We start from the raw sequence: 25,785 nt of genomic DNA on the forward strand, positions 1-25,785 counted from the left end.
CCATTTTGTCAGCTTTGTTTTCCCCTTGTTTTCATATATTTCGTTGACCACGCCCATTTCTGTATCTCTAACCCTCCATCTCTTGGGTTCAAATGCCAATCTGTTCTGCAAGTTTCAATCACCTGTTAATATGGAAGTCTAAATTGGCACAGCCTGGGCCAAAGTGAATGCCCTATGCTGGACTGGCATGCCATGGACGGTCTATGTACAGATGGCATAGACACTACCCCCCCCCCTTAACATATGGGCACCATAGGCACTAGTGGGAGGCTCATGATATTTCTGACGCCTATGTAGTTTTCAAAAGCAGGGGTCTCAGCACACTACTTTGCCCGGGGGTCTATGATGCTGTGAAGACGGCCCTGCCCCTCCACCCATTGTATTTTGTTGCAATGAGTGGATTTATAAAGCAAGCAAGATGACTCCTTTTATTTGCTAACTAAAAAGATTACAATATGCCAGCTTTTAAGGCCACTCAGGCACCTTCTTCAGGCCAGATGAAGTCTGAGGAATAAGGAGAGTGAAATCGGAGACCATAAGACCCTGACTAGAGGGATTTAGAGTTCACCTGATGTGTGAAATACTCCGAAAATGGCGTCATATCCACTAAACAGGAATTAGCCGTGTGCCGCAGATCAGAAGGCGACGGTCAAGAAAGAAGCAGCAGCAGAGGGAGAAGTGGTGGATGAACTTGAGCTCAGAGGACCCTTTTTGTAACGACAGCCCACTTCACAGGAGGCTGTTAATATTGGCTAACAGGCAACTCATGGCACAAATATGTCAATTATGGCAGCTGGCATAACTGCCAGCCGGGGCTGGGTCAACCATTAAGGTGAGCCAGGCAGAGGCCTCGGGCGGCCTGTGGGGTGACGTTTAATTCAGCCACCATAACCACCACTTCTTCTAAAATAACGTCTACCCTCTGATACCATAAAGACGACGCCAATGAGAGAAGACGAGCGTCCCACTAAACAGTCAAGCAAAACACAAACAAATTCCAGGCTATGAAACAACTACATTCACAAACGAACAATTAAACAGGAGGCCATTTTAGAGAACAGAGGAACATCCTCACTTCACAAACACCTCCATGTCTTTATTTAAATGTCCATTAAAAGAATCAGAGGTAAGGAGGACAAATCCATTTGATTACAGTGTGCTGCATCCAGAAGGAGCAGGGAATGGCCACTCAAAGCACCCAGAAATGCCTCGGGAGTTTTTTGGAATATCTGGAAACCTGACCTACATGACATTGGACTGTGGGAGGACATGAGGAGAACATGCAAACTCCACATAGGGAGTGTGAACTCCGGTCTCCTTGTTGCCAGGGAGCAGAGCTACTATTGAACCACTGTGCCAGACGCTCCATAAATCATAAATAAGTTAATTAAATATAGGCCCCTATATATAAAACTCACCTAAAATCGCCACAAAATTCAAAGAAATTGAGGTATAGTGACCAGCATCAAATATTTACCCATGATTCCTAAATACAGTATCCTCAAAAACATATGCAAATAAGACAGCCTCGCCATCCAATCAGTTAGCTATATCAGAGATTGAGTATGGAGAACAAAAAATCTCAACAAAACCGAGGTATACTGATCACCGTTAAACTTCTACCCATGATTCCTGAGAGCTCTATCTTCAGAAACATATGCAAATAAGGCAACATCAGCATCCAATCAGTGAACTACCTCAGAGATCAAAGATGGAGAACTTTGTAGCTAGCATATGTGAGCAGCACAATCCAGTGAAGTCAACCGAGGACGAGATTTGTGTGAATGCAAGTTTTAATGTGAGTGCTTTTGAGAGACGGTTAGCAGTGATGGCCATTATGATTCACTTTACTGAATCGATTTCTTGTTTTTTAAAAACTAACCATTAAAGTGAATTGATTCTATTTAGGAGTAGATATTGGCTCATATAGAAAGTCCCCTTGCTTTTCTGATCACATCAAAACATATCATTTAATCATTCATCCATCATTTTGAATATACTGTATATATTGTGGCCAACGGCCAGCAGCTCATCCCGGCTGGGACGCCCCTGTGATAGAAAGATGGGGAAAGGCAGCTTTTCCAGGTCACTGCCTCACCCAAAACTTTAGATGGCAGTTTCCCTGGATCTGGCTATGCCCCCGATTCCCACAGGGCATCCTGGAACTCGGAGTTGGGTTTGGTGAGATGGGTGCCGCCAGGGGGAGCTGTAAAGGAACAGAAGGACTCGTGTCATATTCATAGCCCGGAAGTACTTCCAGGTCATGACGGGACATGGATGTAATCAAATGTACAGAGCAGGGGGAGTAATGGACTAGAAATTTTGAAATGGGCATGCTCAGAAAAGTGTGAAAAGAAGTGGGAAACAAAGGTGAGAGAATGGGTGTGGTCAAAAATGTTCAAGAATAGTACAGATATAGATAAGTGGGTGGGGCTAACAATTGATTATGTTTTTAAAAATAGGCCAGAGGTGGGCAAATGGGCATGAAGAAATAGGGCAGCACATGGAATGATGGGCTAGAGATATTAAGTGGGCATGGTCAGATAAAGCAGCTTGTAGAAGGGCGGGTGCAAAGTTTTGAAATGGGTGTAACAAAAATCAAGTACCGAAGTTCTTCTGGGCTGAAGGAAAATCCAATTCTCCATCTGACCCGGAAGAGCTAGCAAATCACGTGAGTGGACGAACAGAAGCACGTCCGGGTCAAGGACTATATAAAGGACTGGACGAGTCAGGAGGAGGTGGACAATGCTTGCTGGGAATTGTGGAGGAGTTATAAAGAGAGAATTGTGTTTATTACTTGTGTTTTTGGTGAATGTGGTGCTTAGGGAGCACTGGAAGAGAACAAGATATTTAATAAATATCATTTGGGTGCTTTTAACCTGTGTTCTGTTCATCTATCTGTTGGGTTTAAGGGGCAACTGCGACCCCTATAGTCTACTATATATATATATATATATATATATATATATATATATATATATATATATATATATATATATATATATATATATATATATATATATATATATATATATATATATATATATATAGGTGGCACACAGGATGGGAAGGTACCTTACCCAGGTGGGAGACCCCGAGTGAACTGAATGGCCTCCCGGCCAAGACAGGGAAGGATGTCACACCCGCTCAAGGCTTCCCTAATGGATGGACAGAACAGACACCCCAGCCAGAGAAGAAGATGGTTCCTTACTCGGACAGGAAACCTCAGACTAACGAACAGGCATTTCAACCGGGCAGGTGCATAGCACTTTCCCTGGTAGGGATAAAAAAGGACAGGGAAGGACTATTTCTGGTAGGGATTTATTCCCCCTGGTGGCTGGCTAGATGGCAGCGGCTCTTGATATCGGGAAGCAGCAGGGAATGCTGGGAGTTGTAGTCCGGCAGCACAGCCACAGCTGTGCTCCTTGTTATGTGGGACTTCTGTGTGACCCGGAATGACTTCCAACGGGCGACAGCCCTGGCACCAGAAGTAACGCTGGGTCCTTGCTATTTCTCCAAGATTATAAATAACAATGCTAGTAATCCCAGAGTCTTATTTTCTACAATTGATCGCCTACTAAACCCAGGTAGCTCAAAGGAATGCCTCCTAAGTGCTTCCAGTGAAACCTGTGAGGCTGTCGCTGTATTTTTCAATCAAAAAATTAATGATATTAGAAATAACATAGTATATCTCCCCAACACTAAGGATCCTCCTAAACCCCAGCATCCTGTTATAAACAAATTAAACTCTTTCACTAGGATAGATTTACCTGATTTACAAAAAATAATATCTCAATTAAAACCCTTCACCTGCGTCCTTGACCCGATACCAACAAGGTTTTTCAAAGAAGTATCAGGCGTGCTAATTGATAATGTTCTCGACATAGTAAATTCGTCATTAGATACGGGGGTCTTCCCAGACTGTCTTAAGACTGCTGTAGTTAAACCCCTACTTAAGAAACATAATCTCGACCCCTCAGCTCTTGAAAATTTTAGACCCATCTCTAACCTGCCCTTCTTAAGTAAAGTTCTGGAGAAGGCAGTCATTATGCAGTTAAATGACCACCTCAATAAACCTGCGATTCTTGATAAATTTGGGTTTCAGAACAAATCACAGCACAGAAACTGCACTCGTTAAAGTAGTAAATGACTTGCGGGTAAATGCAGACAGAGGCCATTTATCTGTTCTCATCCTCTTAGATCTGAGTGCTGCATTTGACACCATTGATCACAACATTCTTAGAAATCGCCTTAGTCAATGGGTGGGCTTCTCTGGCAGGGTCTTAAATTGGTTTGAATCCTACCTGACAGGGAAAAATTTTTGTTAGTTGTGGTAATTACAACTCAAACACATGATATCCGATGGTGTTCCACAAGGCTCTATCCTGGGTCCGCTGCTCTTCTCAATCTACATGCTTCCGTTAGGTCAGATTATCTCAGGGCACAACGTGAGCTACCACAGCTATGCTGATGACACACAGCTGTACTTATCAATAGCACCTGATGACCCGATTCTCTTGATTCACTAACACAATGTCTGACTGGTATCTCAGAATGGATGAATAGTAACTTTCTCAAGTTAAATAAAGAGAAAACTGAAATCTTAGTGATCAGCAATAATGGATACAATGAGGCTATTAGAAATAAACTGGATACATTAGGATTAAAAGTCAAGACGGAGGTAAAAAGTTTAGGGGTGATTGTTGACTGTAATCTGAATTTTAAATCACATATTAATCAGATCACTAGGACAGCATTTTTCACTTAAGAAACATAAGTAAAGTTAGACCTCTTATATCACTGAAAGATGCTGAGAAATTAGTTCACGCGTTTGTTTTCAGTCGACTAGATTACTGTAACGCACTCCTCTCAGGACTACCCAAAAAGACATAAATCGTGCAACGAGTGCAGAATGCAGCTGCTAGAATCCTAACTAGGAAAAGAAAATCCGAACACATCACACCAGTTTAGTCACTACACTGGTTACCTGTGTCATTCAGGATTGACTTTAAAATTCTGCTTATGGTTTATAAAGCCTTAAATAATCACCCATCTTATATATCGGAATGTCTGACACCTTATATTCCAAATCGTAACCTCAGATCCTCAAATGAGTGTCTCCTTAGAATTCCAAGAACAAAACTTAAAAGAAGTGGTGAGGGCAGGGCCTTCTGCTGCTATGCACCTAAAATCTGGAATAGCCTGCCAATAGGAATTCACCAGGCTGATACAGTAGAGCACTTTAAAACACTGCTGAAAACACATTACTTTAACATGGCCTTCTTATAACTTCACTTTAACTTAATCCTGATACTCTGTATGTTCAATTTCCTCAAAATAACTATTCATGGTGGCTCTAAAATCGGTACTGACCCCTACTCTCTTTTCTGTTTCTTTTTCCGGTTTCTTTGTGGTGATGGCCTGCGCCACCTCCACCTACTCAAAGCTTCATGATGCTCCAACAATGATGGACGGATTAAAAGGCAGAAGTCTACATGACCATCATCATCAAGCCCTTCCGTGAGAACCCTAAATCCAAAGAGGACTGTTTCATTTATGTTAGGTAGAATGCCCAGAGGGGACTGGGTGGTCTCATGGTCTGGAATCCCTACAGATTTTATTTTTTCTCCAGCCGTCTGGAGTTTTTTTTGTTTTTTCTGTCCCCCCTGGCCATTGAACCTTACTCTTATTCGATGTTAATTAATGTTGATTTATTTTGTTTTATAATTGTGTCTTTTATTTTTCTATTCTTCATTATGTAAAGCACTTTGAGCTACTGTTTGTATGAAAATGTGCTATAGAAATAAATGTTGTTGTTGTTGTCCTCAGTAAAAAGGGACCATGCTGCCTTGTCCAGGAGAGTCAGAGCTGGGAGGAAGACGGCAACACTCAGCTGGAGGAAGGCAGTGAGGTGGAGAGAGGAGAAGTGGTTGGAGGAGAAGTAAATTGTGCTTGGGACTTTTTGTGAGGTATTTATATAATAAACATCCATTTATTTGAACCAGGGACTGTCTTGGTGTGTTCATGTTAGGGTTTGAGGCTCTGTTGCCCCCTTGCCTTCACAATATATATATATGTGTGTGTGTGTGTGTGTGTGTGTGTGTGTGTGGATGGGGGGTGGGGGTGGGGACTTTCAAACCTTTAACCCCTAATCTTCAAAGGAAACCTGCTTTCTTCTGATTACCATTTTATTAACGGCCACAAATAGCTAGACAACTCCAAAGGGGAGACTCCAAGTCACCAATCTAAGCCCTCCTATAAGTGCAAAAGGTAGAAAAGCCCCTGGCCCAGAGTTGCAGTTCTGTTGCCTTCTTGATTGTTTTAATTTTATCATGCTGCCTCAGCGTCACATGTGCTATGCCAGTACTATTATTACACTATTATGATTGTTATTGTCGGGTTATTGTCTGTGCTTTGACATCCTAAACGTTGTGCAGGTCTAATTTGCAGCTTCTGAAAGTTCTTGTCAGATGTTACTGCTGCTAAAGGAGGTTTGAGCAGTTAGTCAATCACTACGTCTACAGAACACTGTGAATGTTTGATGGGTGTGATGTGTTCAGTAAAAAATAGAATGTTTGTGTGTTATTAGCTTATGCATGTTGTATTGATCTATCCTTGTGACCTAGATGAATATCAGATCACACTTTATGGACAATTATTGAAGAAAACCAGGTCAATCCAACGTTTTTTTTCTTGCTATTTCTATAATTCTCAGGAACCTTAATACCATATAAGGGGTCGAATTGTATTAATATATTTACGAAGCTCTTATGTCATATTAAGGGTCGTGTAATTGGCTTGCTGTGGTTAGGACCCGATTTACAGCTTCGCCTAGGGCCGCAGAAACGCTCCAGCCGGCCATGCTGCCAATTCCATCCATCTATCCATTATCCAACCCGCTATATCCTAACACAGGGTCACGGGGGTCTGCTGGATCCAATCCCAGTCAACACAGGGCGCAAGGCAGGAACAAATCCTGGGCAGGGCGCCATCCCACCGCAGGCTGCCTATACCGTTAACTTTAAATTTTGACAGCAGGGCTGTGACGTCACACGAGCAAGCCGCGGTCCGGGGATGACACGCCCCCGATAAGGAGCGGAGGCGGGGCCACTCGGACGAGCAGTTCTCAAATTGAGGCTAAGCGATTATAATTTGTGAAGTGTTCAGCTGTGGTTTAGTGATCGCAACGTCCTCCCTATTCCATTTGGGACGATGTAAAATAAGTAGGCAGGGTACAAAACCGCATTAAGGCACGCAGCCGTCGCACTTCAACGGGTTCGAGCGGACCAAAGTGCAATCGCAAACGCTCTGCTGCGCCAGAGCTTGCCTGCCATTCTTCGCCTCCACTGCTGCGCTTCGTCTCGCGTGGCTCAATTCAATTTTAAGTGCACAGGGGTGACGCGTTGGCTAATTCTGTTGATGTTGCAAAGTTATTAGGTTGCTCTGCTTCGGGACTAATTTGATTTAGTGTTTAATTCGAGCTTAATAAACAATTTACAGCCTGTAATTACCAGAGAGCGCTGTGCCTAGACCTTCGATCGGGTGCCAGGCGGCGCGCCCACCGCTGCTGCGACGGGACCTTCTGTTTCGCTCAGGGCGCTGGCAGACGAGCACTGCGACTCACGAAACTGGCATCTGGGAAATGAGATCTCTCAGTCGTTATTTCAAAGTCCCCGTGCGTTTCTTTGAAAGAATAAAGTAAGACCGCGAGTCCTGCCTGTCGTTCTGCGTGCCAGAAAGGATTAAAGTGATTGGACTTGATCCGAATTTCAATCTGTCTGCCGGTGTCAGAGTTAGGACAGTGTTAAAAAATAAAAGGGCCTGAGTGGCTCTTCAGAGTGGTGAACCCCCTATGGTCCCATGTGCTTAGCACTATACATAGGCGGCCGCCTCGGGTACCTTTATTAAAATGAAGGGACATGCGCTCCAAGTTCCCTTTGAATACTGTGGACATCGAAGGGCGTAGCTTTGGCAACTCAAGGGGTGCGTGTTCAGGGCAGAGAGCGACCAACTCCAGTCCCTCAATGGTAGTCGGTCCTCGAAGTCTAATAACACTGAATGTTTGCGCCCCGGACATCGAGGAGCGCCATTCATGAAAAAGAAATGGCGCGCGCGCTCCAGGAATCAGCGGACACCGAGGGGAGCCCCTATATGGTAACCCAAAGGTGTGCGTGCTCTGGACACCCATGGGACCCACACACACACACACCATTGTCAGCACAATGGACACAGAGGGACCAAGCCTGCCCCTCCCAGCCCCGGCAGATTGTCCTCCAAGTCTAATAGTACGGAATGCGCGCTCCGGACACCGAGGGGTGCGCGCTCTGGAACCCATCGAACACCAATGCCATGGACACCAAGGGGCGCGTAATGTGGACAAAGAGGGACCAACCCGAACTCCGAGTCCCCCCCCCAATCCCCCCAATGGCAGTCAGTCCTCAAAGTCTACTACTGAATGTGTGCTATGGGCACCGAGGGGGCGCCGTTTCTGCAACTCAAGGGCCAAGCGCTCCGAGCCTTTTAGAAACCCCCCGACCACCAGTGCTATGGACACAGAGGGTCTCCATCTTGATAACCAAAGGGGCACATGCTCCGGACACAGAGTGCGACCACAATCCACACCGACCACCCACATTGAGCAAAGGCTCCAATGGGGGCTTCAAACGTCACTGAAAACATGGAGGTTCCAGAAAGAACCTTGAGACCCTTAACATGTTCCATAAATAATGCATGATTTTTAAACGCATAAATTACAGGAAAAAAATACATGTATTAATTTATAAACAGCTGCCTCATTTGCTTTTTCAATGAATCAATGAATTTAAATATATTAATGAAGCGATCACTGCATTCTTTGGGAATTTATTTACAGATGAGGGGGATTATCTATTTTATTTTATTTGAAGGGAGATTCACTGATCTCAGCTTTATCGACAATGCTGTGATCTTCACAGAGTCAATGGAGGCTCTGATCAGGGGTCTCAAGAGACTGAGTGAGGGTTCTGGGTGTCTGGGCTTGTGGGGGTCCTTATAAAAACCAAGAGCCAGGAATTTAATGACCTCTCATGGACACGGCCACCAGCAGCGTGTCTGTCTGCGGAGAGAGTGTCGACCTCGTCGAGAGGTTTACTTACCTTGGCAGTGACATTCATGTGACTCTGGTGACTCTTCATATGAGGTCAGTAGATGGATTGGGGGAGCATGGGGGGGTCATGAGGTCACTGGAAAGGGGTGTGTGGCACTCTCGATATCCATGCAAAAAGTCTTTAGAGTTCTGGTGCTCCCTGTTTGTGAGACATGGACGCCATCCAGTGACCTGAGATGAAGACTTGGACTCCTTCATGTGTGTCTCTTTGAAGGCTCCTTGGGTCCCGCTGGTTTGACTTTGTGTTGCTCATGGAGTCCCGAATGAATCACATGTCCTGCATTGTGAGGGAGCGTCAGTTACGGCACTACGGCCATGTGGCGCGATTACCCGAGGGCGATCTGGCTCGTTGTTGAGGAGCCAAGCAGCTGGACCAGGCCAAGGGGACACCCATGTAACACCAGGCTGCAGCAGATAGAGGGTCAGTTCTGGAGGGTGGGAATGGACCGCATGTCAGCCTGGGGGGTTGCCAACTGGGATCCCAAGCTGTTTTACTGTGTAGTGGGTACAACAACTGCTGTACCAGTGCATGCCCTCCATTCGACCTGACTTGTCATAAATGAAGTGGTATATCATCCATCCATCCATCCCTAAACTGGATTAATTATTTTTCAGCATCTAGGGGTCTAGAGCCCATCCCACACACACAATTAAATTGACACTCATGTCTTTAGGGGATATGAGAGGAAAACCACAAATCTTAGAAAAGTAAGAATTAATTTGTGAATGGTTGGATGAATGCATAGCTATATTCAGTCACTGCTTGGTGGATCTCTGAATGGATGGACAAACCAGTTGTCAGCTGAATCATCTTATGGATTCATCCAACCACATCCATCCATCCATCCATCCACCCAACCACCCACCCATTCATCCATCCACCCACACGTCGTCCATCCATCCACTCAACCACCCACCCACTCATACATCCATCCACCCAAATCCATCCGTCCGTCTGTCCATCCATCCAGCCATTTTCTAAGCCTGCTTTATCCCCAGCTTCCCTGCTCATCATGTGGATGTTTGCATGGACTTCATGAACGGGTGGAGGAGCAGACAATTGAGTCAATGTTGAGATGAACAGAAGGATGTATGGATCAACCAACAAATGGATATCTAAGTGAGTGGCCAGCTCTCGGTGTAAATGTCTGTGCACTGAAGCCCCTCTAAGTCCAGGGGTCTCTTTCTTAGTAGTTCTTTCCCCAGACGGTCACTTTGCCTCTAAAGTGGATCTTCTGACGTGGTGAGATGCCACCTTTTGTGCCAACGCTTTTTTTTTTTTTTGATGAGATCTCATCTTGTGTTTCTTTCTTCTAAAGCCCCCCAGGCGCCCTCTGAATTGACCCCCAGCATGAAGCCCATTGCCTCTGACACAGAGACTCAGGAAGTCTGAGTGCGTCCGACTCAGCAGCAGACTCCAAGAGCGGACTTCCCAAGGGCTGCGTGTCTTTGTTAATGTATCGCCATGCCAGCTATGAGGTTTAATATTTCATCACTGCCATTTATAATGCAGGACTGTTAATGGAGTATTTATACATTTAGCTACTTGGACTGTGTGCCAGGGCCCCTCTTGGGTTTCTGCTTTAAGTCAAGTCAAGTGGGCTTTTTTGTCATATCATCTGTACACATGCCTTGCTACATCATGCAGGGGCACAAATGGACGTTCATCAGGGCCAAAGTGCAATCTAGACAACAAAATGTGACAAGAGAGCAGTTACAGGGGGTGGCAGTTTTACATAAGGGAGTGCAGAGCAAGGAACAACATCTGAGCAAAGCGGCCATCTCATTGAGTGATGGAAAAAGGAACTCAAAGGAATTACCTGTGATGTTCTCCGATGTCGCTGGAAGTGAATCACACGACTGGTCAGGACTGGTGCCCCCGACCCAGCGAATCCAGATGACCAGCACCTGCACACCAAAGGACAAGAGAGGGTGAATTAGGAGGGGCACCACCTGCTGACCCAGTGGCACTGCCCCTTCATGGACTGGATCAGAACTGAATTCAAATCGCTTTTGTCTTTTTAAGCACTCATCCACATAAGAGCTCAGTCTGGGTGGGCCTGCCATCAGGGGGTCCAGGCTGGCAAGAGGACTTTTCACCAATGGCAGCCCCCCTCACCCAGCCCAACCATGGAGTCTCAGCATGCTGAAAAGACCAAGGGGGACCCCCTCCCCCTGCTCGATGAAACAATTAATTTGCTATTAAATCAGGGGACTTTATACCAGTCATCTCCCCCCCCCACACACCACCACCCACCCCAACCAATGAGTCTCAGTATGCCAAAAAAGACCAAGGGGACTCCCTAACCCCCAACTCAATTAAACAATTGAGCCCTTCACACACTGAAAAGACCAAGGGGGACCCCCTCCCCAGCTCGATGAAACAATTCACGTCCCATTAAAGGAGGGGACGTTTCACCAGTCGCCCCACCACCCACCCCAACTGATGAGGCTCAACATGCCGAAAAAGACTAAAGGGGAACCCCTACCCCCCAAACTCAATTAAACAATTGAGCCTTCACCCACTTATGAGACCAAGGGGGATAACCCCAAATGTCAGACAGTGCATTTTTAAAGTATGATTGACCAGCTGTTAAGGGGTTAAGTCATTCTGGGGATTGTGGGGGGTCTTAATTCAGGCTCGAGCTCACTATGCTATTCAATGTTATGTTTCAACCAGGGTTTCCCTCCTCTTATGTTTAAACTCTTTTTTTTTTCTTTTTTGTTCATTTTTTATTCGTTAAAATTAAAAATTTTGTTTTTTACTTGTATTAGTAAGTATTTTTTGCCAGTTTTCATTGATTATTATTTAGTTTCTATTTATAAAAGTTCTGTGTTCTGCTTCGTTCCTCTGGTATTATGTGGGTGGTAACCAAGGAGGCGGGGCACTTGTCAATCTCCATTTTTGAGGGACTGCCTCCCCCTCTTATAAACAGCCTTCATTTCCCTTTTTTGGTGCTTCCTTCCTGTCTCTCATTTGCATAATAAGGTTGGACTTGTCCTATAGAGTCAGAAGTTTGGTAGCTCCTCTCTCTTGAAGGGCACTTTGGCATATTTCTAAAACATTTTTGTCTTTTTTGTTAATTTTTTTATTCTTTACAATTTAAAATTTTGTTTTTTATTTGTATTATTAAGTATTTTTTGCCAGTTTTGATTGACTATTATTTAGTTTCTATTTATGACAGTTCTGTGTTCTGCTTCATTCCTCAGGTTTTGTGGGTGGTAACCCAGGAGGCGGGGCACTCGTCAATCTCCTTTGAGGGACTGTCTTCCCGTCATATAAAGGGCCTTGATTTCCCTTTTTTGGTGTTTCCTTCCTTCCTTCCTTTCTCTCATTTGCATAATAAGGCTGGACTTGTCCTGTGGAGTTGGAGGTCTGGCAGCTCCTCTCTCAATTTCTAAACCATTTTTGATATTTTGAAGATTTAAAGGCAGAGCTATTTCTGGCTGGAGTAGGCCGCAGCCTGCATGTGGAGTTCGGGGCCTGGCTGCCTTGAAATGAGGTGACACCTGGACAAGTTGGTGAAGGTCCAAGCTTGCTTCATGGGATTCTTAGGGGGGCTCAGTCCCCTTTCCACCAGGCTTTGTGTTATTTTCTGTTTATTGCAGTTCTCTGGAGGCAGCCTGTCTTTGTCAAAGACCTGAGTCATTTGCTTCTGGGCCATTTGTGAGTCTTTAAGGGTCTCCAATATGATAAAACTCAATGTTGGGTTACCTCACGTGTCATGGATGTTAGTTTTTCTTAATCATACTACTCTCTAATAAGATTTTTATTTTATTGGTGAACAGCTGGGAGTTCAGGTGTTTCATGTTTTACATTTTTGCCTCCCTGAATTAAAAATAAACACACTTTTAAAAAACAAGTGTCATTGGGTCTCTGTGTGCTCAGGCTGCCATGGCTGCCATTTGACCCGAGTATCGTATCTCACACGCCTCCTGTCATTTTCGTTGAGTTCAGGAAAATTTCCCAAAGGTGGAAAAATAATAAGGGATTGGAAACTTAATGTAATAACAACAGCACCAAAATATGAACTTAGGAAAAAATAATACGGGAGAGGCTACACGTGTATTTACAACTAAAAATCTCAGACACTGACCGGTCAGCTAGCCTGGGGGCGTACGGGTGGGCTGGGAAAAAATGAAGCGGCTGCTCTAATGTGCTGCTTCCTGTCATTTCGGTGGCCTGCATCGAGATCTGAGTGCATGTCGTACATAAATGATGGGGTCTTGGAAAGCAAGGGTTCTGATTTTTACATTCACTTCTTTCATTATATGATATTTACAATGGTTCATTTTGATAACATCTAATCACAATGCCATACTATACATGGTCGACTGTTACCAAGGTGATCGTCCCAAAATCCTTGGGAGTGCTGGCATGAAGATGGAAGTTTTCTGCTCCAAAGAATCCGATTTTGGGATTCCTGTGTTTGTGTGCATTGTGTTATTATGATTGATCTGTTCGTGTGTACAAAGTAATCCTTGTCAGGTTATGAGACTTTGACGACTGGTCAGCTGTCTTTCTGGTTTTGACCCATCCTATATAATAGATAGATAGATAGATATGAAAGGCACTATATAATAGATAGATAGATAGATAGATAGATAGATAGATAGATAGATAGATAGATAGATAGATAGAAAGAAATGAAAGACACTATATAATAGATAGATAGATAGATCTGAAAGGCATTATATAATCGATAGATAGATAGATAGAAAGATAGATAGATAGATAGATAGATATGAAAGACACTATATAATAGATAGATAGATAGATAGATAGATAGATAGATAGATGAGATAGGCACTATATAATAGATAGATAGATAGATAGATAGATAGATAGATAGATAGATAGATAGATAGATAGATAGATAGAAAGAAATGAAAGACACTATATAATAGATAGATAGATAGATAGATAGATAGATAGATAGATAGATAGATAGATAGATAGATGTGAAAGGCACTATATGATAGATAGATAGATAGATCTTAAAGGCATTATATAATCGATAGATAGATAGATAGATAGATAGATAGATAGATAGATAGATAGATAGATAGATGATAGAAGAGAACTGAAAGGCACTATATAATAGATAGATACATAGATAGATATGAAAGACACACTATATAATAGATAGATAGATAGACATTAAGATAGCTGCACAAAGATACTCCCTTCCCCCACCCCCCACAAATCCCCCATACCCCCCTATGCCCCCCCACTCTGGCCATTATCCGACAGGCTATGCCGCTTGCCATTCCAGCCAGAGGGCCTCGCTGGGCCACTTCAGATCAAAGAGCTGGTCAGACGGTCACCTGGTCGTCTTATCAGATTGTGTTGGTGACGCTGGTTTTTGAATTCTGCTTCTTTTTTTGTTATTTTACCTTCATATCTGATTAAATGTGTAATTTTGTCTGCTGCCCGTTCTTGTGTTTTATCGAATTTGTTGGATTTATTAATGTAAAAGTAAGGGGAACACACTGAACTTCGGTAGCAGTCAGCCTGGCAGTGCGGTAAGAGTAGAGGACTTGGCACATTCTACCTAATAAAGAGTCTAAGGGGTAAACAGGACCCTCAGACCCCACCAGGACAAAACATACACACAGTGGACGCAGAAAGAACTCGGAGGCCTTCACATTCTGCACACTGTGTATTGTGTTGTGGGTTTCACTTTAAATGGATAATTTGCCATTTTTGCCCATTGATTACACTTTAATATCCCATAATGAGAAAGTGAAGACATTTTTGCAGAAAGGTTTGAAAAATTAATCAAAATGACAAATTGAAATCTCTCGTTCCTAGAGAACGTATTCAGAAATATTTGCTGCGACCCACCAAATTGTGCTCAGGTACCCCCCCCCCCTTATTTCCCTTTATTCCCATTGACCGGAGTCCACCTGGGGCACACTGAATTGAGGAAGGCACACATAGTCCTTTGTAGAGAAGGTCCCACAATTCACACCACATGCGAGGACAAGAAAACCCAAGCTGTGACATCCAAGGACCTCTCCATAGACCTCCATGGTCAAACTGTGGTGAGGCACAGATCAACACAAGTGGATCAAACCGTTTGTAAATCTTCAAGTGGTCCTAAAGCACAGTGGCCTCCATAAATGTAAAATGGAAGAAGTTTGGGACCACCTGGACTCTTCCTAGAGTTAGCCATTGGGCCAAACTGAGTAACAAAGGAAGAAGTGCCTCGGGTCAGGGAGGTGACCAAGAATCCACTTTTCACTTTATCAGAGCCTCAGACATCCTCTGCTGAGATGACCACCTCAACTGCGCCCCTTCAAGCAGATGTTTATGGCCGGACGGACGCCACCCTTGAGTTAAAGACATGACAGTTTAGGGGACTTTGAGAACACAAGGAAAAAGATTCTCAGCTCCGATGAGACAAAAATTGAACTCCCAGGCCAGAACTCTTAGCGCTATGTCTGGTAAAGATCGGGCACTGGTCATTGCCTGCCTAATGCCATTCTTGTGGTGGACCATAGTGGTGGCAACGTCATTTTATGGGGACAGAGAGACTGGTTGGAATTGTGAGAAAAAGGAATGAAGCCAAATACAGAGAAGTCTCTCCACAGTGCATGCCACCTCAGACTGGGGTGATAGTTCAATCCTGTCGATGCAACGCTGGGTTGGCTTCGGGACGCGTCTCCTGAGTGTTCTTGAGGGGGTCCGGCCAAAACCCCTAGAACGTATGTGGAGGGAGCTGAGGATGGAAATTTACAGATGCTTCCCATTCAATCGGCTTCAGAGGATCTACTGGGAAGAATGGGATAAACTGTCCAAATCCACGTGTGCCAAGCTTGTAGAGACTTACGAATAAGACATGAAGCTGGTACTGCAGCTAAAGGGGCTTCAAACAAAAGAGTGAATTGTGGTTTGTCTGAATGCTTCTCTAATGCAGAAATGTCAGTGTTTGATTTTGAATAATGTTTCAAACCTTTCTGAAGACGTGCTTTCAATCTCATTATGGGGTATTGAGTTATAGCGGCGGTTCTCAACCTGTGGGGTGCACCCCCCGAAGTAACAAAAAGATGTGAAAAAAAATATGAAAAATGCATCTATTGAAACATTCTGATACTAGAAAAATAAATATGGAGTTAGATAAATGTCGATAAAAGTTAAGTAGGTAGAATAAAACTTGTAGCTGTGTATCGGCAGGAAAAAATATTGGAATACATTTTATTAGGGTTTCATAAAACTGTTATGAAAACTCGGGTCGCAAATACATAAAGGTTGAGAAACGCCGAGTTGTAGATTCATGGGCAAAAATGTCAGATTTCTCCATTTAGAATGAAACCCACTGTACAAACCAGTAAAATGAGCAGAACGTGAAGGGGTCTGAATACTCTGAGCCCGCTGTAAGACCCTAACCTTTCTACTCATGCGCTTCACACTCACAACGCAGTGCCCGTATGTGCTCAGTTTGCTCGCCGACTCCATCACAAGACTTCCATCCATTCCATCCCTCCATTATCCAACTCACTACATCCTAACTACAGGGTCACGGGGGTCTGCTGGAGCCAATCCCAGCCAACACAGGGCACAAGGCAGGAAACAAACCCCGGGCAGAGTGCCAGCCAACCCAGCACAGATCACAAGACTTAAATCTGTCAATCAAACTGCTTGGAAGTGAAGCCCCTCCTACATCAGAACAAAAAAAAAAAATAAATAAAAATGATACATTAGGAATTGGCATTAAAATTTGAAAAGATTTATGACGCCAGTGCTCACTACGGTCATAATCCCTTTCTGGAAAATATTTGTCCGCCATTAGATGCGCATTTATTCCAAGTTATGAAATGATTGCTAAAGCCGTTTATTCCGGAGGAGATGTTATTTATGGGCTTTTCCAGGAAAAAAAAAATTATGAGTGGACAAGCAACTACAACATAAGAAATGAACAAATATGTACACACACGCAACACACACACACACTGCGATTCCATTACAAAACTGCAGCAAAGGAAAGGATATTCCGGAAATGGAGTTTTCACGTCATCTTCAATCCCAGGTAATTTTCATTTCGAGGTCAGTCCTCCAGTTTGCCACATGAAGTAAATGATCTCCCATTTCAGTTTCCTTCACGTGCAGGCTGCTGTCACTGGGCCATTACTGGGAGGGCAAAGGGATGCCTGAGCTACAGTGTGGCGCCCCCTAGTGGCTAAGGTTTAATCTGCCACACCGACTCCGTGTGTGACCAGGGGCTGGTCACTTCACCTGAACGGTGGTCCCTAAGAAGAGCATGAGAAAGGCACTTTAAGAAATCCCGTGCTTTCCTTTTCCTTCATTGATTAATTGAATGACATGAAAGTCACCCCTCCTGCCAACTGTGGGTTACACCAACATGGAAGCCATCACAGTGACGATCACGAAAGACCCCTACATGTTCTGCACACTTTATCGTGTTGGAGATTTCATTTGAAATAATTGACAGCCCGTCAAGGGTCTGTTCCTGCCTTGGGCCCCTTGCTGGCTGGGATGGGCTCCAGCACCACCATGACCCTGTTGAGGACTAAGCGGGTTAGAAAACATCTGAGTGACGGATTAAATGCACCACTTCATGCCCATCAATATGCACTCAAATAACCCATAATGACAAAGTGAAGAACACGTCTTCAGGAAGGGTTGCAGATTTATTAAAAATCAAAACCTGAACTATTTCTTTCATAGTAATCGTCACTCAGCACTTTGTAGAAGCTCCTTTGCTGACAATTGCAGGTCTGAGTCGTCTTGGGTGAGTCTCTACAAGCTTGGCACCCCTGCATTTGTGCAGTTTATCGCATTCTTCTTGGCAGATCCTCTCAAGCGCCCTTCGATTTTGATATAAAGCTGCCAAAGTTGAGGGTTGACTTCTGTTTGGTTAACTTCGACTTGACTGTATGGAGGGTTATCTTCTTCATTATATAAGTCAGACTCCATTTTATGGAATGTTCTTTTCTTCAAATAAATAAATAAATAAATGATTGGATGGGAAGCGTCTGTGAAGTGTCCGTGAACTGCCATCTTCAGGTGTCTCCATAAAAGTCCTTCATGCTGGGCTTCAGCTACACCACTCAAGGACTGTCAGGGACTTGTCCCAAAGCCACTCCAGCAATGCCTTGGTTGTATGCTTCAGGTCATTGAACTGTCACCCCAGTCTGAGGTGGTGGGCCACCTCAGGCTTTGCATTCATCCTTCCCTCAATTCCTACCAGTCTCCTTGCCCCCATTGCATGGTGTTTCTACCATAGGCATGGGTAGTAGGAAGGTGACGAGCAGTGCCAGGTCTTTACCAGACTTAGTGCTTGTGCTCCAGACACTGAGGGGGACCCCATGACACATATGGACTATGACTGGCAGTGCCATACATTGATTGGTGTTGTAATTCAACTGGTCAAAGTGCCATTTTGCCTGAGTGTGTCTACGTGTAGGGCATGTCATGAACCAACTTGGGTTGTGTTATAAAGAGCATCCCATGACAGTCACAAAATGGAACCCAGGTGTTCATAACGTGTGAATTGCCCCCATCAACCCCACCAAATCCCCCCAAAGGTTCTTTTTATGCTTCTCTGACCTGAGCTAAGAGTGAAGCTCATGTCCTCCACAGTACAGATGGGGCTTTGGGGCACAGCATATGGATTAAGACTTAGGAGACTGAGGGGTGTAGGGTGGGTTGGGCACAGGTGGGCATACCAGATGAACAAGGAGACAGAGGGTGAGATGAAGGTAAGTAGGCCATATAATCAAGTAGAAACTGGGACACCAGTTAGGCAAAGGGTACAGTTTGGAGTTGGAGAGGACGGGTTAAAGCTTGAGCTCGAGTGGTGGGTTTGGGGGAATGGGGGTCAGGACTTAACATCAGTGAGTGCCCACTTCATGGACTGATGGCCAGACTGCTGCTGATAGGGTAGGAAGAGAGAAAGATGAGAGGAGCCAAGGTTGGCGGAAGGCGACTGTGAGGGCACCTGCCTGGACTTCAGGGTCCATCTAGTTCAGCTGGAGTGAAGGGTCCTGCTCATCTCAGCAGTGACTGTCATGTCTGTATGAAGATACAACTCCCTTCAGAAAGGTTTACTTTTCTGTGTGCCCCTACCAGCTTTCTGCAGGGCTGTTTCTCCCAGAGGGGTCCTCCTCAATATGATTAACTGTGCCCTGTTCTTCTTCAGTCTTAGCGATAAGGATTTAAGGAATGGCCCGTACAGGCGTCCTGTCAGGTGCACATGAGGGGGTGTATAGGTCAACGGCCACTGGTTGCATTTTGGACGGCGTTTGGTTGTCGTATTGGCCACCTTATGTCCCTTTCTTTCGGAGTCGCTTGTTTGCTCGCTGCCGCTGATTTGAAATGCAAGACAGGCAGGTAGATTGGGAGCATTCGCTGTTAGAGCGTTGCTGCACCCACCACACGCCGTACCACCTGGATTGGGACCCGAATGCAGTAGGGTGACACCTCAGCACCACACTGGAAATGCGGTAAAGTTATAAAACCCTCTTTTTTTTAGCGGCTTTCTTGCCGTTTGATCGGGCATTGGGAGTAGTGCGCGTGAGTCGGACGGTGTACGTGAGCGCGCATCAGCGCCGTCTCGTCCGCAGGTGAGCGCACGCACGCGCTCGGTTCGCCCACTTGTTTAAAGCAGGGGAGTAGGTGAGCTGGTCTCTCGTCAGCTGATAGCAGGAGACCCTTATAATAAGAACCATGTCGGGTATGTAGACAAAGTGGGGGATGCAGGAATGGAGCTCGAGCTAATCTTGTGGGGCGGCGTATAGGGCTTCTTGGGGGATTGGCACAAGGGGCTGGAATTCTGTTGTGATCTCTGAGCCTTGGTGAGAAGGATGGCAAGACTCAACCTAAAGCGGAGTTAAAAGAAAAGTGAGGCGTCCAAATAGCGTGCGCAATTTTCACGATTTTATTTGAACGTACTGCGTATTTTTAGCACATTTTAACAACTATTTCTTGTTCTCACCTTTTTGAAAACTGTTTTTATCGCACAATAATTTGCTCCTCTTTTTTTTCAATTGCATTTCTGTGTCCGCCTCTCTTACTGCCCCCCCAGTCCGGCTTCAGTCTCTCTATAAAGGACCTGGGGGTCTGCCAGGTTTACCTGTTAAGGATCGGGGGGCCTGACAATCAAATGAGGCCACACCTGAGCAAAAAGGCATACGGAATATGGGGACAAGGTGCCATAAACGTGTGCCGTGAGGAACTGGTGGTGCCATCCGTGACAAGACCTTGAGGGCGGTGTGGCTTCAGGCGCTATAAAACAACGGGGTTGGGGGTGGGGGTTTGGCAGACCCTCAGGCAAGAATTGGCGGAAAATGCCAGACGCACAAAAATAACACGAGCGAGGATCTGATCCTGTGGATTAGTGGAGCGTCTCAGTCCGGATTAGTGGTGGTCTCCCTGTGTGTGCCGCGCGCGGGCCTTTGATTAAACACCAAGAAAGATTAAAATGCGGCGAGGATTACTAGGGGCGGGTGGCGGCGCAGGGAGCAGCCGAAGTACGAAGTTGTCACCGCAAGTGTTCGGGCCATGTGGCTCTGAGCTGTCACACACTGCGAACGGCACAACAGAAAGTTAACATGGCCTCATCAGTCGTGGGGTGACTGGAATCTCGCTCAGGGGGGATTTACAGACTCCCCCAATTTTGGAAATGGCAAAGCCACCTTTATTTCACTGTTGACCCTTCTCCATTTGTCGTCGGATTTCTAAGAGTTGCAAACCCTCATCAGTCTGTGGGTCCACCGAGGATCCCGTACTCTGAACTCGGGACACGACGGCTACCCGTACTAATGGGACCACCCCAGCTTCATCTGAATGGCCGAACGTGAAAGTGCTATGACTGAAACTCCAGGCGGCAATTCAGGAACATCTCATCCTTCAGCTCTTCTCCTGGTGGGCTGGTCAGTGATGGGGAACTTTATGGGGGTCTTCCACCCCATGTTGAGCTTGTTTGCGACTCCACCTTACAACATTCTTCTGGTACCATCACCTGGTCCTATCGAGCTTTCTCATCATTGTTTTCCTCAGGGGTCAATCATTCTTTATCATCATCCTCATCATCGTGGTCTCCTGGTTTTCTTCAGAATCTCAGTCTGTTGTGTCATCCTCACTCATTGGATATCCATCCATCCATGCATCCATTATTATCCAACCCAGGGTCAAGGGGGTCTGCTGGAGCCAATCCCAGCCAACATAGGGTGCAAGGCAGGAAACAAACCCCGGGCAGGGTGCCAACCCACCGCAGGGCACACACACACCAAGCACACACTAGAATCACCAATGCACCTAATCTGCATGTTTTTGGACTGTGGGAGGAAACCCACACAGACACGGGGAGAGCATGCAAACTCCACGCAGGGAGGACCTGGGAAGCGAACCCGGGTCTCCTTACTGCGAGGCAGCAGCGCTACCCACTGCGCCTCTTCTCATTATCTTGCTCTTCTAATGGGTCCCACCATGCTTCATCATCATCATCCTCATCATTACAGATTTCCTTCTGGGTAAAGACCCCACCAGGGCTCAGTTCCCATTCCTACTTTGGTAAGACATTCAGGTTTGTCTGTTTGTCGAGGAGGAATTCTCTGTGAAGCTCAGGATGTTCAAGGACTCCAGTCAGGGGGTCTTTTTTCACAGCACTATATGATCATCAGTCTCTACTGATTTGTTTGGGACGGACCCTCTCTGGCTGGTGTGTGTGATCAGGGAGTTGGTGGTTATAAACCATATAGCAAGACGGGCACTCAGAGACTCAAGTCTTAAAAAACTGGCTGAATGGTTTTATCCCAAGTGGCAGACCCGGCATTTGGTGGCACAAATGTTAGAAACCATGTAGCATGAATGGCATTTAGGGACTCAAGTCTTTATAAAGTTGGCATTTAAGGACTGAGCTCTTTAGGATGGCACTATTAGACTCCTCTGCAACAAATTGGCATTTGTGGATATACCCTTCCCACGTTCATGGACTCGAGTCTCAAAAAAACTGACATTTAAGGTCATAAACTGGTATTCAGGGACTCAACTGTTTTACACTAAGTGGCAGGACTGGCATTCGGATACTCAAATGTTATAAACCGTGCAACACGTCTGATTTTTAGGGTTTCAAGATTTTTTTTTTTTTAAACTGGCATTTAAGGGTGTGAACTAGCATTCAGAGACTCATCTGTTTCACCCTATATGGCAAGACTGGCATACAGAGATTCGGATCTAGAAAACCTGGCATTCAGGGTCTGCACTCTTTTAACACATGTGGGAGGACAGCTTTTAGAGACTCAGTTCCTATAAAATGGTATTTGAGGGTACAAACTGGCATTCAGAGACTCAACTGTTACTAACAATGAGGCAAAACTGGCATTCAGGAACTTAACTCTTAATAATTAGCATTTAAAAATACAAACTGGCAGTTGGGCACTCAACTGTTTTAACCCAAGTGGCAAGACTGGCAATCAAAGACTCAACTCCTATAAAGTGACAATTAAGCACATTGACTGTCATTTAGGGACTCATTTGCTATAAAGCATGTGGCAAGACTGGCATTCAGGAATGAAAGTCTTAGTAGCTGGCATATCGAGTCTCATCTCTTATAAACGGTGCAGCAAAGCTGGCATTCAGAGACTCATCTCTTACAAAATGACAATTACAAACACAGACTGGCATTCAGTGAGTCATCTTATAAACTGGCATTCATTCTTACATACAGTATGACTGGCATTAAATTCATTAGGAGTGGCTCAGCTGGCACCTCAGATCAGATATAATCAGTTTATTTTTGCCCGACTGTAGCAGATGAAGGTGTGGTAGCCCACCAGGGTGCCCACTTAGATTGGTGGGGGGTCTACACTGTAATTTTAAATTCAAAATCTCACAGATCTAGAGCCAGGGAAATGGCAGTACAGTTGTTGGCACTTCTGCCTCTCAACTCTGTGCCCCTGTGGTTGGTTGTTGTCTGTGTGGTGCCTGACTGTTCTCTCCATGCCCACATGCTTTTTCTCCTGGTGGTCCCATTTAGATTATTTGGTGAATCTGTAAAGGGCCTGGTGAGGGCCACCATTAGGTTCTTGCACAAAGGGCATTCTCATCCAGGATTTCTTCCCCCAGTAATGTCAATAGGGGGTCCAGAGAGGGGAAAACAATGGATGGAAATTAAGAAGAATCTGTGGACACAGGACCAGACCACACCAGGCCTCCACTTTTGGGTACAGATTTTCTAACACGGCCAGAAATAGAAGCACTCGCTGGGCCCAAATGCCACTGTAATTACTTGAGAAGTATCCCACCGAGGCCGAGGACCTGCTAATTAAATTCCTGCCTCATTTCAATACCCCAGAAGGCTCGGCTTTCAAATGCCGGCCCGTTACATATGGATGTCTGACCCAGAGGCCCCTCATATGCATCATAATGCTGCATTTTAATCAACTTTGTGCATTGTCTCCATGTCACGTCTCTTTTTAATCTTTTTATTTGTGGGAAAATTTTGAATGATAACACAACTGGGTTAAACCCACTGAATCTAAAACATGATGACGAGGGATGGGGGGTGGGGGGCTTACCTGGCAGAGCCAACCCAATAGTCAGTCAAGTGGCATCAGCTAACAAAAACTTGAGCTTCACTGGGGGATACAGGGAGAAAATCAGAGACCCCCAAAGAAAGCCCCCACGAACACGGGGAGAACATGCCAACTACACAGAGACAACAACAGACGTGGGACTTGAACCCAAGATGACAGACCCCGAGTTCTGCTAGGGAAAGATCACCATGGCAATGGACGACATGCTGACATATACAATATGGTGTCATGATAAGACGTTATCAAAATTAAACATTACAAATATTAGATAGTGAAAGAAGTGAATGTAAAAAGCAAAATCCTGGGGGTCCAAAACCAAATATTACATGTGGGACATGCACTTGAAAATTGCACATTAGAATACAAACTACCTATTATATAGTGCCTTTCATATCAATCTAGCTATCTATCTATCTAATCCTGACTACACTATCTATCTATCTATCTATTATATAGTGCCTTTCATATATCTATCTATCTTATCCTGCCAACTATGCTATCTATCTATCTAATCCTGTCGACTACACTATCTATCTATGTATCTATTATATAGTGCCTTTCATATATCTATCTATCTCTATCTATCTAATCCTGCCGACTACGCTATCTATCTATCTATCTATCTATCGATCTATCTATCTCCACACTTTCTCACTTCTTTTACTTTTTTTAGTGAATTTTGCTGATTATCTCCACCTGGACCCCTACAGACCTGACAGCCCCCCGACTTCATTCCTTTACCACCTGACACTCGTCACCTCACAGGCACAGTCTGTGACACTTCCACTCGCTACTTGGAGTTTTGCTGGTGTGAATTCATAGCCAGTCCTACTCTTTTTTTATTTAATGTTCAAACTGCTCACTTTTCCCACATTCCAGACGATTCCATTGCCCCACCGTGGTGCTGCCTTTGTTGGATCTTTCAGAATTTCCCAGGGGTTTGGGGCAGGTGGGTTGGATGTGTGCAGGGTGGGATGTCCGAGTGTTTCTATCCGCGATGAGCCGTTCGCCAGGTGATGCGGTTGCCATGCCTGGCATTTCCATTTGCTTTGCTGGTTTCATTCTTTCAACCCCCCTGTTTAATTCATTGAGAGGGTCTGCAGCTGACCCCACACTGAGAATTCAAACCTTGTGATGCCCAACGCGGTGATTACAATGAAATGAAACTTGTAAGTGGACAAGAAGTATGCGGCTCCTTCATCCCAATCTGACTTATTGTAGAAGTTTGATAAAAAAAATGAAAGAGTCAGAGTTCGCCTGAGCCCCCCTAAGATGGGGCAAGTCAGGAGGCAGAAGTGCAGCAACAAACAAGAAGAACTGCATCAAATATTTAAACATATTAAAAGGTGCACTTCAGTTCAAATGTTTAAAGCCTAAATATTCTCAATTGTGAGGGTTGGTGAAATCAAATTCGTAATCGGCGACCTTCAAATGGTCTAAAACGAGACCCCCACATGCTTATGTCTGGAGGGTGTGAATGTGTGAGGCCGAGAGCCCACGGTGACACGGTCACACAGTGGTGGGCAGCGGGTCATTGGTCACCCGTCCAAGGTTACGGATCACCACAATGGGATACCAAGGAGGGGCTGGAGATGGGGGTCCCTTCATCAGTGAGACATGCAGAGGGTCCAGCTGGTATTGTGTGGACCCCCTGCTGTAGCTGTGTGTCATGAGACTGGATGTCTGGACTTAGAAAGAGGGTGCGGCACAGATCCTTGGGGGGCAGTTTCTAATATCCCTCTATGCCAGGACGGACAGGTCACCCAGGGTGGGGAGGGGGGTTAGTCCCAGTGACGCCAGGGTCAGAAAGGGTGGCAAGGGGGACCACCTGGAATGCAGAGAGAGGAGAGACCTAGAAGGATCAGGGCAGATGACCACCGCTGTAACGTGTCGATAACGGTAAAGGGGAGCCATCTTGGTGGGGGGGCGGCCCCTATAGATTTGGACCAAGCAGTCATGAGTCCTGCAACACTCTGATGGATTCTCATCTCCATGAAGAAGTATGAGCTAAAAATAAAAAAACAATCCAGAACGGGACCCCCTCCTCCCTCCCCCAATTACAAAACCCGGGGGGCTGT

General features: G+C 45.1%; 1 protein-coding gene across 3 annotated transcripts in view; it reads right to left on the reverse strand.

Annotated features, from left to right (window-relative positions):
- Nucleotides 1-25,785, reverse strand: part of crhr1 (corticotropin releasing hormone receptor 1) — a 225,861-nt gene that overhangs the window by 186,674 nt on the left and 13,402 nt on the right. For 2 of the 3 annotated variants that reach the window (XM_039740118.1, XM_039740120.1), the window contains exon 1: nt 10,966-11,323. In XM_039740118.1, coding sequence (XP_039596052.1) covers nt 10,966-11,212 — 247 coding nt within the window. In that variant the 5' untranslated portion in view covers nt 11,213-11,323. Of the gene's footprint in view, nt 1-10,965; nt 11,324-25,785 lie in introns of those variants that run through there. The other variant, XM_039740119.1, reaches the window with a different exon arrangement.

The sequence above is a fragment of the Polypterus senegalus genome, chromosome 17 (genome assembly GCF_016835505.1).
Source record: "Polypterus senegalus isolate Bchr_013 chromosome 17, ASM1683550v1, whole genome shotgun sequence".
Classification (NCBI taxonomy): Eukaryota; Metazoa; Chordata; class Cladistia; order Polypteriformes; family Polypteridae; genus Polypterus; species Polypterus senegalus.